Genomic DNA, 17,950 nt, shown 5'->3' with positions numbered 1-17,950 from the left:
TATATCATGCAGGGGGATGATTTTCTTCTCGAGATGCTGGAAATGAAGGTCTTGCAGCAATATGCGTTGTCGGATCATTTCCCCCTTCAGCTGGAGATGCGGGCACAATCTCTTGCACCTTTTATGCAGTTGCTGGATAGGCTCCCGTTACGTTTCAACTCCTCTTATTTGAAGCATTCAATTTTTCAGGGCTATTTGCAGCAACTGATCGAGAGGTTCTTATTGGACTTCGCCTCTGAGGGCTTGCCTTCATTTGCACGGTTGCTCTCTAATGTACGGCGTGTTGCTCGGCAGTATGGAATCCATCATGCATCCCTTTGTCGCCGTCGCCGATCTGCAGCAGAGAAGCTACTGGCTTTGGTCCGCTCCTTGATCCTGGATTCCCCAGATGATGATTTTTTGCTGTCATTGGAGAGGTGTGTGGCCCATCTTCTTCAAGTATTTCAGTTGAAATCTTATCAGCAGGCCAAGCTGCATACCTTGACTGACACTTTGCAAGATAGTGCCTGCTAGTCTCATAAGTTCTTTCGCGCCTTGCATGCGTCTCCGGCTCGCGACAATATGACCAGACTCCATGATCCGGAGGGTCGCATGGTCACTGATCCGCAGACCATTGTCAATTTGTGCAGAAATTATTTTATGGAACTCCTTGGTTCTTCCCCCTTGCCTTCCAGCCAAGTTACGCATGCCCGCTCGGTCTTCTATCATCTGGTCCACCAGCAGGTTCCATTGGATATGCAAGCCACTTTGGAGGCGGATATTTGCGAGGAGGAGGTCATGGACGTTTTGTTGCACCTACCGACGGATAAAAGTCCTGGCTGGGATGGTCTCACTAATGAATTCTTTCAGAGCTCAGCCACGCAGTTGGTGAAGCCATTGGTGGTATTGTTTCAACAGGTTTGGGAAACGGGGGTCATGCCCTCCTCATGGAAAGAAGGCCTTATCAAACTGATTCCAAAGGTCCCTTCGCCGTCAAAGCTGCAACACTGGAGACCAATCTCTTTGATGGGCTCCATGTATAAAATCTACTCCAAAGTGCTGGCCAATCGGCTTCACAAGCACCTTCCCGCTATTGTGCATCCTCTCCAATATGGTTTCATTAAGGGCCACAACATTCTGCATAATATCTTAAATGTGCAAATGGCTATTGACTATGCACGACACTCCGGTCAGGAAGTGGTCTTGATTCAATTGGACTTGGAAAAGGCGTTTGATTATGTGGACTGGTCTTTCATTGCAGATCTCATGTCTGCTATGGGCTTTGGTACCCGCATGTCCCGATTGATCTACACCATTAGTGTTGCGGCTTCATCCAGAGTTATGCTCAATGGTGGGGTTACTGAGCCCTTTGTCCTTGCACGCTCAGTCAGACAGGGTTGTCCTTTGAGTCCGCTCTTCTTTGCCCTGGCGACTCACCCGGTCCTTTCAATGTTATCTTCCATGGCAGATTCAGCTCAGCTGGCAGGGCTGTCTCTTCCTTTGGGCCAACACTTCATTAGCCAATCGTTGGCTGATGACACCTTCATGATTTTGCAGGCGGACAGGGACAACATTCGCAAGGCATTAGAGGTTTGGACGCTTTTTGGTCAAGCCTCTGGGCTTCGCATCAATGCCTTTAAGTCCGCCATTCTCAGTTGCACGGAGCCTGATTTACAGTCATTAGGCTGGCAAGGCCAGGTGGTTTCCCGTGGCTCTATTGTCAGGCATCTTGGATACCCAGTGGGGGTGGATGTACGGCCAAAGGACCTGTTGGACTGGATTTCACAAAAACTGGCGGCAAAGTTTATGTATTGGAAGTCGCAAGCGTGGCCCTTCCATGTCTGCCTCAACGTGGCTCAGTCAATTATGCTCCCAATGCTATCGTATTTCCTGCCCTTGTTGCCATGGACGCCTACTACTTTGAAGCCTCTCACTCATCCCATCCGTTTCATGCTATGGAAGAAGGATTCTCTGCAGGCAGGCATTTCTTGGATTTCATGGTCACATACATGTACCCCTAAGCGCATGGGTGGTGGAGCTCTTTTGGATCCAGAACATCATATGCTCGCTCTCCGTTGGTCCCTTTTTCGGGCCATGTGTGTGGATCATCACCCGTGGACCATCATAGCCCGTTATTTTCTTGAGGACAGCGGGCTCCGCCATGGCAATACCTGGCTTCGGGCCTCCTGGTGGCATGTCCTTAATGCTGACTCCCGTTTTTCCAGCTCCTCTTCCCCTTAGTTACTGCACTTGGTCGACTCTTGGAAAGTGGTGCTCAAAAAGGCCCGTTGGCACCCGGTAGGGGACCGCTTTGCAGACTAACTCCTTTCAGCTGGAATTGTTGACAGTATCGAGACTTCTTTCATGGGAAGATAAACATCAGCTCAGACTGCGATTTAACTGCATGGCCCGTTTAGGTGTGACGTCGGTTGCGGATGCTACCCTTGCCACGCGCAACGTCCTCGTATCCTTTCGGACTGCTAGGCGACTTTTCAAGATCCCGCGCGTATACCGTGATTTATGGGAAAAGCTTTCGGCGGAGCTTCAGGGCAGGCAACCCTTTCCTGCCCTGGCGGTGGATCGCCCTTGGCAGGACTGGGACCTTGCAAGCCGGTTGAGTCTGGAAAAGGCCTCTACTAATCAGGTCTATCATCTTCTTATTCAGGATCGCCAATGGCTGGGTGACAAAGCTAATACTGTTTGGGGACTGCGGAAATCGTTGACATGGTGGCAGACAATGCTGATGGAGGGCTGGCTGAATAAGGCACCTTTCAAATGCAAGGTCTTTCTTTGGAGGGTAATGATTGGTGGTCTTCCTCTTGCCTCGGCCCTTGCCAAGCATCGCATCTCCAATGGCAATTGCTTCTTCTGTACCACTACGGCGGAGTCGGCTCGACATCGTTTTCTTTCTTGCCCGCTCGCCAAGAATATCTGGTTACTCTTGTCGCACATTTGGCGCACTGTGGTGGGCTCCTCGCTAACTCCTTTCGACTGGGTCTTTGTGCGCCCGAAGTACCCCACACCGCCACAGTTGCACATGAAGATATTATTTCACTTTTTCAGATACTGGGGATGCTGGCACATTTGGACCACGCGCAATGCTTTTCTCTTTGATTCGGCCTCTAATGTACCGCGCCATGTTGCCAGGCTTAAAGGCCTCTTGCACTGGCAGTTAGATCTCATCCGACACGCCGACTTACTCCCTCGGGAGGATTTGCTTCCTTGGCATATGGCAATTGCCTCTGGGTCGTTGCCATGATTCGTGTAACTTTGTAGTGCATTACTACTGGGATTTTCCCCACATTGGCCTATGGCCCTCGTGCCTCTTCTAATCAGAAAGAGAGAGAGCGAGCGAGAGAACTTTTTCTCCTGATGGCTTAGTGTCATCAACTATTTTGTAATCAAGTAATCTTGTATTTTTCGTAATTAATACAATTACCTTCTACGAAAAAAAAAAAAGAGAGAGAGTGTGTGTGTGTGTGATCAACATAAAGCAAAATGGAGACCAATGTACATGCTATATCCAGTCCATCTCCTCCTTGTGTGATGTGGTCCTCAATCTCATCAATGCAGAGTCCAAAGAGTGTGGGAGGGGGGACATGGTTGCTTCACTCTTATGGTACTAGAGACCACGTGTGATAGTCCTCCTGGGCATCTCACTCAACCAGTCACCCTCTCATATACTGCATAGATACCCTAGGTCATGTCTGATGGGATCTCCAGTGTTTGCAGCCTTTGTATTTATCTATCCCTTGGAACTGTCAAAAGCTTTACGGAAATGCACAAAGCAGTAGTAGATCTTGTTCTTCTTCATTTTTGTCTGCTCAACCATGGTCCTCAAGGTGAAGATATAGTCTAAGTGTAGAAAAGCCTCATCTGAATTTTGGTCTGTCTTGCTGCTCTCAAATTCCCTCTCTCTGTATATGCGCGAATCTCCACCTCCAGCATTGCTCCATAGATCTTGGTTAGTGTGTGGCCTACCGTGATGGTTGTGTAGTTATCCAGACCTAGGGAATCTCCAGATTTGTGGAAAGGTACAATAGTGTGCATGGTCTACTCATCCGGAAGGCCTTCCGCCAGGGCCCTATTAAACATAAAGGAAAGGAAATGAAATGTTCACCCTGTATTCCTATGTGATCCATCGATCATCCATGCTGTAGACACTTATCGCTCTCCTAACCATATCCCGTGTGAATAAGGTGTATGTTGTAGGGTGGGGCCCCAGTGGATGAGGAATCAGTGGCTGGTGTGGTACACCATGCAGCCTCTTGACATATCATCATACGAGTGCCTTATCTCTGGGTTGCTAACAGGTTTTGTTTCAGGCTATGTATTTGTCCTTTCAAGCTTCTAAATTGATCTCAGGTTTGTCTGTAATTATCGTTATCACTTTCTTTACTGAGATTTCTGCAGGTTGGGCTTCAGGTGGTGATCAGCTTTGTTTCTGTCTTTCAATCTTGATACTGCAGGCGTAGTACTGCAGACTTGACAAGAATATCTTGGCTTGTCTGTAACCCTACATGCAGATGTACAGACTGTAGCAGCAGTCACACAGGTAGTGGCTGCACAACAGACATGACCTCAGGCCTCCAAGTTGTTAGGCAGGCATGCTATCCTTGTGTTGCAGCAATCATGATGTCAGGCAGGGCAGGTCGTGACAGGCAGAGGTGGAGTCCAGAGGTGCAGTCCAGGGCGAGTGGGACCAGGGTGGTGCAGGTAGGGAGCAGGTCATGGCTTGAAGCAGGATGGCCTGCAATGTGACTTCTGAAGGCAGCAACCTCCAGCAGGGAGAGGACGATCTGCAGACCTGGGGTGTGACCAGTGGGGCAGCAACCTGCACAGAGAGAGAGAGAGAGAGAGAGAGAGAGAGAGAGAGAGAGAGAGAGAGAGAGAGAAGGCTCTGCTGGGTCAGCCTTCACGCACCCAGGCAGTAACTGACCTGCTGTCCGCGCAGTTAGCTGCACATTCTCTGAGCGCCCTTATCCAGAGCCTGCGGACCAGACATTATTACACGTGCAATCTGCCCCTGTGCACTGATAAAGAGAGCAGACCTGCTCCTGTACAGAGAAACAGTGTGCGAGAGAGAGAGAGTGAGAGAGGGAGAAAGAATTTTGGGTTCCGAATCTGGTTCTGCTATGGCAAATCTGCAGGAATCTAATGGCATCGATATGGCCTTTCTGGATCAGTAGATTGGGCAAGGGAACGACAAAGACTTCACTAATCCGGATGATGATTCCTCAGCTGATGAACTCGGGCCGTTCAAGGATAGTGAAGAGATGCAAAAACGTCGCAGGATGACAGTCGAAGAACCGGTCTTGGCCCCGAATTTGTCTCAGCCAGAGGTTCACGTTTCCTGTTCACAGCCCGATGGATCTTTATCAGTTCATGCTGGCCACTGCCAATCATCTTATGTCAGATTATGTCCATTGTAATGAGGGAAAAGCTAACGCAATACTGGATGGGGATCAAGTAGTTGTAGTCATGGGAACCGACCTGGTTTTACAACAGATAGCTGCTTTCCATGAGAGGGAAGCCATATTTTATTTTATTGGAAGGACTCCTTTGATCACCAGAATTTGTGCTTGGCTGTAGTCTATGTTTGTCAGTTTTGAATAGTGCTCCTAAGATGTTTTAGGGCGGCGTATGCAGGTTCCCCTGGTGGAAGAGATTTATGATGGCCCGAAGGGGTTCTTTGAGGTTCTTTTTCGCTCTGCGGCGTATGCAGGTTCCCCTGGTGGAAGAGATTTATGATGGCCCGTTCTTTTTCGCTCTGCAGAAGCACAGGCTCTTATTATGCAACACATTCCCTTGTTTATGGATGGGCAACTAGTTCATGTGGTCCCTTGGAGGGCCATGTCGGAGTTTCCGGAGGTCTTGAGACAAGCATGCCCAATTTGGGTAGAGGTGGTGGATTTTCTTGCGCATCTTTGGCGTCTCCTCCCTTTGGTTTTGAGAACCATTGGGGAGGTTTTGGTGGAACCCCGGCTGGCTTCACGTAATCGGAATAGGGCATGTATGCTTTGGGATACAAGGAAACCTTGCCCAATGAAGATTCATTTCGAGGTTCCAGGGTTACAAACGTTGGTCTATCAGTTGAAATGGGGTACTTTTGTTGGCCATTGTTTCAGATGTGGCTAGTTGGGCCATTTCATTTCGGAATGCGACAAAAATATGGAGGTAGGGAATTGCTCTATGAACCCAGATATGGAAATGCAAGACCACCTCCCTCAGCAGACGATTTAGAAGCCCGTGGCGGATCTTGAGCAGTTTTCACAACATGGTCGCAATGAAGGCAAGAAGGACGTTTCTCATGGTGATGGGGAACGTGCTTCGCTTGCGGGTGGGCGAAATTTACCTCTTTAGGAGGATTTCTAGGTCATTGTGGTTTGTCGTAATTGCGGGTGGGCGGAATTTACCTCTTTAGGAGGATTTTTGGGTCACTGTGGTTTGTTGTAATGCAAGACTGGATTCTCGCTCCACTCATGTCCATCCTTCGCTGCCCCCAATTACTCAAATCTTTCAACGTAGAGGAAGGGGGTTTTATATGAAACCCCAATCTTCCCGTGCTCCGGCAATAGAAGATAAAAGACCTTTTGATTCTGCTTTGTGCTTCAATGCGCATGGGAGGCTCGTGTCTCCTCGGGATGTTTTCCGTTCCCTGCAACAGCACTTCCCTTCCCATGCTTCCATTGCCGGCTTGCAGAGGGCAGATCTTGTTGATGTTATTCGAGGTGAAATGGAGAGATTCCAGGCTGCCAAGGCTATTGATGTAAAAGGGAAAGGGAAAGCGGCGGTTCAGTAGTTCTTCTCATTTGTGAATCCTCATGAAAATTGCTCTGTGTAATGTGAAAGGTATTTCTTCGGGCAGAAAGTAGTATCCGTTGTGGAAAGTGGTGCTAGCTGGAAAATGGGATGTTTTTTGTGCTGTGGAGCATAAACAGCACGCTTTGGCCGGATCTTCATATGTATATAAGGATTATGTAGTTTTCTTTAGTGGTCGTCCCCTGACAGATCGGGAGTTATGTTGGCTGTCAAATCCTCCCTACAACAAGCATCGTTGGTCTCTCAGGACCCTCGTGGCCAATTTTTGATTCTTGAAATCATTTATGAGGGTGAGGTTTTGTGGATAGTAGGTGTATATGCTCCTTCTAATGCAAGGGAACGTCATCAGCTTTGGGAAGATATACAATGCCTTGCCATGGCTCGTCAAGGTTTTGTTATGGGCGATTTTAAAGCCTGTGTTTCTGCAGATCAGGCGATCTCTCCGCATTCAGTCATGGATGGTCCTGAGAGACAGGCTTGGGACGCTCTTGCAACATGCGGTCCTGGATGTATCCTTCACAAGTTGGATACACTTACCGTTCTTTTCAGCATCTAAATACTTGAGCTAGACTGGATAGAATATACATTTGTCAAGGTGACTCTTTTCTTTCTGCAATCAATGATATGTGCGTGGAACAACATGTTTTGTCAGATCATTACCCTGTCTTGGAAATGAGTCACAGACCTGTTCATGCATTTAAGGCTCTCCTAGCCCGCTTGTGACCTCGGTTTAATCAATCTTTTTTGCTGCAAAATCAATTTTTGGAAGGCGTTCAGCAATTGATAGTCTCTTTTAGCTTGAGGGTTCTATCTACAGGGATGGAATCATGGGCGTTCTTTAGGGATAATGTGCGAGCGTTATCCCAACAATATGGTATTCAACATGCTTCCTCGTTTCGAGCTGAAATGCAGTATGCTCAATCTTTAGTAGCTCATTCCTTGTCTCTGTGTCGAACTAGGGATTCCAATGATGACTTGCTCATATGCATTGAATGGCTCAAAGGCAGGGTTCAATCTCTTCAGGAAGAGGAATATGCAAAATACAAACCGTCGGCCAGAGCTGAAGCTTTATATGATAACAACTATCAAACTCATCAATTTTTTACTCGTTTGCATCAGAAATATACCCTGGAAAATATTGTGTGCTTAAAGGATGGGCAAGGTGATATGGTGACCGATTCTGCCTCTATTATTCGGATGACTATTGACTTTTATAGGGCCTTGTTGGGTCCGCAAGAGATTCTTTCTGATGCTGTTCTCTCTGCTCGAACATATATTTGTGACCTAGTTAGTAATTAGGTGAAACCAAAATAGGTGAATTTAATGGAGGTTGATATTTTTGAAGGTGAAATGGAAGAACTGTTGTCTCACTTGCCTCGAAGGAAAAGTCCGGGCTGGGATGGGCTTCCTAATGAGTTGTTTTCAGCCCATGTGCAACTGCTTAAGGGCCCATTAACTCGCTTGTGTTAGCAGGTGTGGAACTCTGGTATAATGCCTTTGGATTGAAAGATTGTCATCAGGTTGTTGCCCAAGATTTCTTCTCCGACCTTTTTGAAAAAATGGAGACCCATTTCTGTTATGGGATTGTTATATAAAATCTTGTCCAAAATTATTGCCAACAGATTGCAGAAAGTTTTTCCGCACCTCATTCATCCATGTCATAATGGTTTTATTAAAGGACGGAATATAATGCACAACATTTTGAATGTTCAGCTTGGAATTGACTATGCCAAAGCTTCTAGCCAGCAGGTTGTTATGCTTTAGTTGGATATTGAGAAAGCATTTGATCATGTCAGCTGGTCTTTCTTGCGGCAATTGATGTCTACAATGGGTTTTGGGCCCTGTATGATTTCTCTAGTTGATACCATCAGTCAGGGTGTTGTGGCCCGTATTGCTCTTAATGGAGGGATTACGGAGGAAATTGCCTTGTCCCAATCGTTTCGACAAGGTGGTCCTCTCAAGCCTTTGTTGTTTACTTTGGTAACTCACCCCATGCTCTCATTATTGGATAAGTTAGCAGCTCAAGGTGAGTTAGTTGGCTTATCTCTTCCTAGCGGTGACCCGCTTGTGGGTCAATCTTTGGCTGATGATTCTTTTATGTTCCTTAAGGCAGATCATATTAATGTTAATCGGACAATGGTGGCCTGGAATCTTTTTTGCTTTGGCATCGAGTCTTCATATCAATACTCAGAAATCCACCCTTCTCTCTTGTACGGAGAATGAACTGCAGGCCTTGGGATGGAATGGAATTGTGATCACAAGGGGTAATATAACCAGACACTTGGAAGATCCTATTGGTGTGGAGGTTGCTCCTCCTACCTTGCTGGATTGGATGGCCTCCCAAATTCATGACAAGTTCATGTATTGGAAATCTCAGAGTTGGCCACTACATGTTAGACTAAAAGTGGCTTAATGCATTATGATCAGTATGATCTCATTCTTTTTGCCATTGCTTCCTTGGACTAAGAAGTCCATTTTGGATTTGGTTTGGCCTATCATATTTATGCTCTGGAAAAAGAAAGGCAATTGTTTGGGGCATGTATGGATCTCATGGCAGCATGTGACCACTCCGAAAGGATGGGGGGTGCAGCTTTGCTAGATGTTAATTTGCATATGGCCGCTTTGAGGCTATCCCTGTTGCAAAGTCTATGTATTCAGTGTCATCCTTGGTCAGATATTACCAGATTCTTCATAGAAAAGACTCGCATCTCTCATGGTAGCACGGTTATTCATACTTCCTGGTGGCACCCGCTTAATTCTACGAAGCCTTTGAAGGTCTCCCAATCTTCTCTCCTTTCGCACTTGATAGCTTTCTAGCAAGAGATGCTTTGTTTTGTAGTTTGGCGTCCCGCGGATATTTGTTAAGAGGAAAATTCACTACAAGGAGAAATACTGGGTTCCTCAAGGTTGTTGAATTGGCTACAAAAAGATTTGCAGCAAGAAAAGTTCAATCGCATGGCTAGGTTGGGGTTGAAGACAGTCAGTGATGGTGTTATTCCTGGGCAGCTCCGTCTTTATTCCTTTAGGCGTATTCGTCAGTACCTTAGGGTGCTTCATGGATATAGGAACATTTGGTTGTCCGTATGGGACAGTCTTCAGAGGTTCTTTCCTTTGTCTGTGTTACAGCCATTGGATCCTTGGCATGATTAGATGTTTGTGCTTCGTGATGATTTTGAGAAAAGGTCGTCTAATCAGATATATCATCAGATGGTGGAAGCCAAGAGATGGGTTATGGGGAAAGTGGATAGGTTATGGCATCGTAGGGGTAGTAAAAAGAAGTGGCGGGAAAGGTTTATCTAGCTTTGGAAGTGTAAGGTCCCATATCAAGGAAAAGTGTTCTGTGGTGCTTGCTCATTGGGAGCCTTCCAACGGGAGAAGTGCTTCGTGCCCGAAAGATCTCTGCTGGGCGTTGTGTTTTCTACACTATGTGTGATGAGACATTGCTTCACCTCTTTGTCTCGTGCCCTGTTGCACGACAGATCTGGAATTTCATTTCCCATGTGTGGTCCTCAGTGACTCAGCACTGCCTCTCAGTTCGTTCATGTATTATGGGAAGCATGTCCTCCATGTGCTCTTTGAGTTCAGATTGTTCCTGTCTATTTCATTTCCTTAGATGGACAGCCCTGTGGCATATATGGCGTACTCACAATGCCTTTATTTTTGATTCAGCAGCAGGCATCCATGGCCATGTGGCCTGTGTACATGAACTAGCATTATGGCAAATCTCCTCTGTGATGTCAGCAGACGTGGTTCTTTTGGAGATTGCTGCTCCCTGGCTGGCGATTGTTCCCTCTACTCCAGTTGTTCCTTCTGTGTGATCTATTAGTACTGTTCATGTAATAGGTTGTTTTGGTTGTTCTGTGAACCTGCAGGCCTCATGTAAATATTAGTTATAGAGAGAGTGAGAGAGACAGCGTATGCTGACCTGATGGTCTGATGTAATAGAATGTAAGAGATACAGAGAGAATGTTGACCTGATGGTCTGATGTAAATTTTTTTACTGCTTAATGCAATTATCTTCATGAAAAAAAAAGAGAAAAGGGGGGGTGGGGGCGGGGGGGGAGGGAGGGAGTGCGTGAGCACGTGTGTGAATTAGATTCGTCAGGCTTTTTGGGCTTTTTGGTGCCTTCTTGTCCAAATTATACTCCACTACTTTTTCTTTAAATTGGGTTTGCTTTTGGGCTTCATGGACTATTTGGAAAGTCCATAACTTGGTGTCACATGAGCATATCCTTGTGGAAGGCTATGTGTATGAATTAGATCGATCTTAGTTAGATCTTTTTCATGACCGTTTATTATCCCTGCTGGCTGCACTATGCTATTGTGTTGGCTCTGCGCGAGTGTGTGAGGTAGAATAGACTCGTCCTTGCTGAAATACAATGTGACTAACTGACTAGAGGTTAAAGCTGAAGTAACTTGGCTAAAATACTGACTACATTTCTATAATTGGTGTCAATGGTGGTATGCTCTTGCCCAACAAGTAAAACTGTTCTTTGGCTGCACAATACTGATGAAAAGCAAGCACAAACAGCTAGACATTGCTTAGTGCTGAAACACTAGGAATTGCATATACTGTTGATGCAATGGCATCCTGAAACTACTGCACACACACTATCTCAAGTTCTGTTGAATAATCTACTAAATGGCAGAAGGCTGCAACGATCTGAAAATTTGAAGCTGTGCAGAAACACATGATCACCATGCAAAGATTGGTGATTGCAGTCATGTGAAAGAGGAAAACAGAAACAGGAATGGATAAGGAAATGGCAGTACCTGTAGAAGTGATGGATAACTTGACTGAGAGATTGAATGCATTTTGTGTTTGATGCTGGTGAAGGCATGCTAGTGTTGGGTTGGTCCACACGTGTCAGTCTCTGCTCCACAGGGAGTACAGATGTCCTCAGCTGCACATATTAGAAAAAGGCATGCACAAACAGGTGGGCATTACAAGCTACTAAAACACTATAATCACACGAAATGTTGATGCGTGTAATTTCTTGTGCAGTTTTTTATTGTATTGTTGCAGCACTAGGTGTGGAACTAAGCAACATGAGGTGCTCAAAAAGAGCTTTCTTTTCCCCATCAAAGAAAGCAAACTGTTTCCTCAGATATAGGGCTGGTTGAGCTTTGCTTGCTTTGGGAAGGTGGGAATCCATCTTCTTGTGATGGATGGTTAATTGGCTTGTGCATAGTTGGCTTGGGAAGTTGTCATGGGGATTAGCTTCCTGCAAGTGGATTTCTTCAACGAATGCTTTATGAGGGTCATGAATGCAAGGACAAATGCGTTTATGTTGCCTAATACAAGAAAACTAGTAGTGAGAAAAGGCCACGACAAAGTCCCACAACATTTTTACTTGATTTCTGCTCTTCATCATGCCAGGTGGCGTTGCTAAAACTCTGATCATGTAATGATACCAAGTGCATTTTCTGATTTGGGATTTTTTGACCCTAATTCATTATGTCTGAACATGGCACTCTAGTTACCTGAAGTTTATTGTAGCATATTGGATGAGCATTTTAAGTCCTCCATGAAAAATTGTGTATGTTATGGTCACTTCTGAATGGACTGACATATCAGGTGGTCTAATCTGGATCTCCACAGGGCTCTCAACCTTGGCCTATCTTCTCTGATTAACTGGCATTGAATGACATTCTCTAACAGTATCTCCTATGTAGTTTTGTCTTTAAGTTGATCACGTAAGCTTTATGGGTTTTATATTTGGGTAAACTCGAGTGTGCTGCAGCTTTGTGCATGAAACAAGACTTATAAATCCTTAGTGCCTCTTTAAATGTTTTGATTGTGTTTCGATTTAGATTCTTATTTTTCTTTGGCATAGAATGTACAACAGAATTCCTCTCTAATCAGCAATTTTCATTGAGAAAGCCTGCACTCTTTGAATGCTGAGTTGACTGTTTTTTGAACTAGGCCGCTATGACTTGGCACGTGCATTGGAAAAATGGGGAGGGCTAACAGAAGTAGCCAGGATGTTGGGACTTGAGCCTCAAAGAGGGAGAAAACGAACTTGCAAATCAAAAGTCAAGGCAACATTGGCAAAACCACAAGGGAGTGAATTGAATGCAAAATCTTTGATGGGTATCAACATACATTCAGAAACTGGTAGGAATGTGACTGATATCCATGAACTACATGCACGAGGCATAGCTACAGTAACTGCCCTGAATCAAGCACTGGAATTGTCAGAAGGCAGCTCCCAAAGCTCAAATGATGCAGAAGAGGACCATTCCTCTTCTTCAAACAATCTGGCATCTCTTCCAAGTAACCAAACAAAGCAGAAAAAGATGCCATACAAGACAGTTGTTCCACAGGAATCATCAAAGTGGCTACCTTTATAGATGATTGATTCCATGAGTGGGAATTTTCTTGTGGCCTGATTAGGTCAATGAATGAAGGGAATTCTTATCCTATTTGGGGTTGCATACTCCTTGTATAATGTGAGCTTGTACATACAGGCCATACTGTGCTCTGTGAGCATCTTTGTAATATGTGTTGAACAATGGCATGCAGCACAAATGCTGCTACACTGCAAATCTCTTTCTCCATGCCCTTTCAAGTCAAAAGATGTGTATTGATCTGAGATCAGATTTGAAGGGTGTCTTTCAAGCCATTAGTATTCTCTGTTCACACTTCAGGAGTTTGCTTCCTTATTCTAAGGTTGCAATGTAGCTTTATGGACAGACCTTTATTCATAGGTAGGTAGCATCTCAACCCTATGGCTGAACTTCAAAATTTTCTCATACTGTATTTGTATGATTAGTAATATCTTGTAAATATTGAAGGATCTTATTGATGTTGACTGGGATTTTGAGTGATATATTCAACTCTCTTACTGTGGTAAGAAACTGTGTCGTTGCAAATGGGTCCTCTGGAGTTCTGGCAGACCTCTTGTAGTGGTGTGTTGTGTTTCCTCTCCTTTTACATAGATATCTATGAAGATCTAGACTACATTGATATCTCTATCACCATGTGATAACGCAGCCAAGCTGTATTTTGTGAACAGTTCCCTTTTCTCTTCAATTTTGGCAATCCTGAATCCTGAGCTATGCACAATGCCTAAAAGCAAGAGATAATAAGATAAAAAAGGATCTTAGGTATGCTGTAATCTGTCATGACATGTGGCCAACATTGTGACATGCAAGGGGTCATGATGCAGATGTAACGACATGCATTGGTTGGCTTTAGTGAAACAACTGAAAGCAAGATGTATCTATAATTGACTGTAGGAAGCCTTGTATTTAGGCCTTAATGCTTTCTATACAAGATTTAGTCTCTATACTGAAAGCAAGATGCATCTACAATTGACTATGGAAAACCTTGTATTTAGGCCTTAATGCTTTCTATACAAGATTTAGTTCTTCAGGCAGATTATAGCATATTTGTTAGTGCACGCAAATGCTGCCTGCTATGGGGCGGAGGGATCTTCTTGTTGAGAGTATACAATGAAGTATAGGTGCCCAATGCTCTAGCATATTTACAAGGTCTCTCAAAATGCTTTCGGTGGGATGGTACAAAGAAGCCATGGTGGGGGAGAGAGTAACAGAAGGATTTGTTGTCTTGTGAGTGGGAAAGCAGACTATGTCAATCCCAAGTGTGAAGGAATTTTGCTGACGCTCTCGTTGATGTCAAGAATCCCCTCGAGGCTGATGAGAATATTAAAAATGATATTGGGTATGTTTTAATTTGCCATGAGATATGGTCAACCATTGTTGGTGCTTGAGACATGCAAGGGATTGTGATGCGTATGTAATGGAATGCATTGGTGGGCTTTAAAATAGTGAAACAAACGAAAGCACGATGCATCTACAGTTGACCATAGCAAACCTTGTATTTTGGCCTTCATGCTTTCTATTCGAGATTTTGATTTTGCAGATTATAGTATATTTGTTAGTGCATGTGGAGGTTGCTTGCTAAGGGGCAGTCTTCTTGTTGAGATTTCTTTTCAAAAAATGTTGAGGTGGATTATATTACTTGGTGCAGAATACAATGAAGTACAAGTGCTCAATGCTCTAGCTAGAGCTGAATCTAAGTCAAATCACATTTACAAGGCCTCTCGGGTTGCGCTTGGTGGGATGGGACAAAGAATCCTTGGCGATGGAGAGCAACACATGGGTTTGCCATCTCGTAGGTTGAAAAATAGACTATGGCAACCCCAAGTGAAGGAACTATTATCGAAGCTCTCCTCGATGTCGAGAGCCCCCTCGAGTTGCTTCAGCTCCAACGAAGTGAATGATGGATGACTAAGCTTCATTGAGGTGAAATTGAAAGGATCTCACCGTTGAAGATCAACTAGACCTTCCAAATGTGCCATTGCATAGAACTACCAATAATCTTCCACACCTTGAATATGACACATAGGCTTGAGTGCTTAGCGACCAAGCAGAGCTTGTATGCTTGAAGCAAGTCTTGATGATAAAGATTGTGTTGTGCATCTTCTACTTGTAGAGTGTGACACCTTGATTGACTGCCCACAATAGAAAACACAAGTGACACTTAAGAATAGGCTCTATTGAAGTAGTAGCTTGCAACCTCCACTCCAAACTCATTGCACAACCTAACAGGATCATAGATAGGTGTCCGATTCTTCAAGCATCGTTGAGGGCAATGGTGGGTAGACCTTTGCTTGTTGCATTTGTACCAATCGATTGCTAATTGTTACCTCCATGTGCCATTAGCTAGAGGAAATATTAGATCCTTGGTCACTAGTTATCCCATAGGTGTTCCTAGAATGTTTGAAAAGGTTTTTGATTTCATACTTTTCTAAAATATCTACTATATGATAGGCTCCTGTCCACTTTGTTAGTCCGTGATGTGTAGGTGAAGAGACTTATGGTCTTTTGCGAAAGAGGTAAGGTGGGCTAGCTCCACTCTCCTAGATCCCCATTCAAGTCATCCAAGGTTCGGCCCTCCTTATCCATAATTATCACTCATGGATATCTAACTAAGCAATGCATGGATCAAGTTGCGATGATTTTCCTTGGAGTTTTATGACTCAGATCCCCCTTGAAGTGAGGGCGGGGAAAGCTAAGCCTTGATGTCCTCTTATCTAGTGCTAAATGGTTTTTTTTTTTTGTCTTTACCTTGCATTCCCTCCATTTTTTTTGCTCCTTAATGTAACATTTATCTCCCTTTGAGAAAGACTTGTATCTTTTATTGGGGGGTAAAGGTGCTTCTTGTGCCTAGCATTGACAGTACTTGCACACATGTACATTGTAGGTGGCAGGTGTCCATAAGTATCACTTCATTCTTTATTCTTTCAGTAACATTTGAATAAGGGAAGGCTAGTCACACATCATGACTATTGGAATTTCCACATCTAGTGTCTTGCTCTTGCTTTCTTGCTCCTTCCACTATTGCTCTTACTTTCTCTTGCGTGCTTCCACTCAAGGCTTCACCCTTCAATTGGTATCAAAGCCCTTGCACTCGGGAGCTCCCTCATTCTCAGCTCGTGATGAATACCTACGACACTCATACACTCATCGGAAGCCGTTGCTCCAACTTCAAGTGGCAACCATTGTTGCTTACTCTCTACTTGACTTGACAAAGCTTCTTATAAGCATCATTTAGGATCTATTGAGAATTGGTTTATGCTCCATTGATCTCAGCATTGCTCCCCCACCATTTTTAGCAGCAACATGAGTTGCACAAGTTGTGCTTGTTTTCCAAATAGCTCCATCCCAGTGATTTGGCAACTCATTTGCATTCTTGGACACTTGGGCAACCTTTGGCACACTCCCTAGCCTTGGCCACCTAAGTTTTGGAGCTCCTAAACTCTATTATTGCTGGATATGCACAACAAACTTGCTGTAATAGACTTGGAACAGTGCTTTCTCAGAGATTGTGGCTTCATATTGCTCTACTGATGCTTGTATAGGCTATGCTTGGTGTTGAATCATTCGCATATGTATTGCCATGCTTCTAGGATCGATTCGAGCTCTCATTGACTTGATTTTAATAGTTATCTTACTGCTTTATACTATGGATAGCATGTTGTAATAGTGGCAAGATAGACATTCCGTTTACTATTTGAGCTTTTGATGCTCATTTGCACTGCCCATAGGACATGTATTTGATGCTCGAAACTGGGTGGATGTTATGACATTGATCTGACATGCTGTGCGGCTAGTCTTGAGCTTGCATTAGCTCATCTTTTTGACAGTTTTACTATTGTAAATAGTTTATAGAGCAAGTATTTACTTTGAAGCACTTTATGCCTAGTGCAAGTTCATACTCCTTGGGCACTTTAGTAGTTATCTTGATGTATGCCATTGATTCCATAGGTCTTGATATGGTGATCGGATACTATTGACCTGTGTTTTGACCTTGGTTACATGTATTGGAGCATTGATTCTATAGGTCTTGATATGTCGATTGGATACTATTGACTTGTGTTTTGACCTTGCTTACATGTATTGGAGCATTGATTCTATAGGTCTTGATATACTAATTGGATACTATTGACATGTGTTTTGACCTTGGTTACATGTATTGGAGCATTGGACTTATACTTTGGTTGTTTCCATGCTCTTATATATGGGCTTGAGGATTATTAAGGTCTTATGCTCCAAGATATATGTCACGTGTCTTGGATGTTTGGATGCTATACACTTGATGTATTGAGCTAGCATTGCTCATTTGGCATTCGCTTTTGTTCTAGCGAGAGCCTCTTTCATGACATTTTGAATGTTACATAGAGCCTTAGGACATTTGCAATTGAGCTTAAGCTTAGTTTCACTGAGACCATGGTACACTTACTCCATGTACATGCTCTCTTGATACATATTGGATACAGTTACCCTATAGTGGGTTAATTTGATCCTTTATTGCTCATTTGGTATTCGCTTTTGTTCTAATGAGAACCTCTTTCATGATACTTTGGATGTTACATAGAGCCTTAGGACGTTCGCAATTGAGCTTGAGCTTAGTTTCATTGAGACCATGGTACACTTACTCCATGTACATACTCTCTTGATACATATTGGATACAGTTACCCTACAATGGGTTGATTTAATCACTTACATTGTACCTAGCACTTATGTCTATGAGTGTGTTGTCGGTGATATTTATATGCTTCTGCGTTATGTATTGAGCTTTACTCAGTGGGTTATGCATTTGGGAGTTATCTTCCTTTC

General features: G+C 44.1%; 1 protein-coding gene across 7 annotated transcripts in view; it reads left to right on the top strand.

The window, feature by feature from the left end:
• LOC148035796 (uncharacterized) overlaps positions 1–13,649 on the top strand; it is a 167,564-nt gene extending 153,915 nt beyond the window's left edge. For 2 of the 7 annotated variants that reach the window (XM_087677805.1, XM_087677809.1), the window contains one exon: positions 12,728–13,649. In XM_087677805.1, coding sequence (XP_087533931.1) covers positions 12,728–13,155 — 428 coding nt within the window. In that variant the 3' untranslated portion in view covers positions 13,156–13,649. The other 5 variants (XM_087677808.1, XM_087677810.1, XM_087677807.1 and 2 more) reach the window with 5 other exon arrangements.
• The last annotated feature ends 4,301 nt before the right edge of the window (positions 13,650–17,950 follow it).

Source organism: Lygodium microphyllum, chromosome 5, assembly GCF_053477565.2.
Source record: "Lygodium microphyllum isolate KBCC chromosome 5, Lygodium_microphyllum_v1.1.10, whole genome shotgun sequence".
In the NCBI taxonomy this organism is placed as follows: Eukaryota; Viridiplantae; Streptophyta; class Polypodiopsida; order Schizaeales; family Lygodiaceae; genus Lygodium; species Lygodium microphyllum.
The sequence above is the reverse complement of the archived record's forward strand: the minus strand, read 5'-3'. Positions and strand labels throughout refer to the sequence as shown.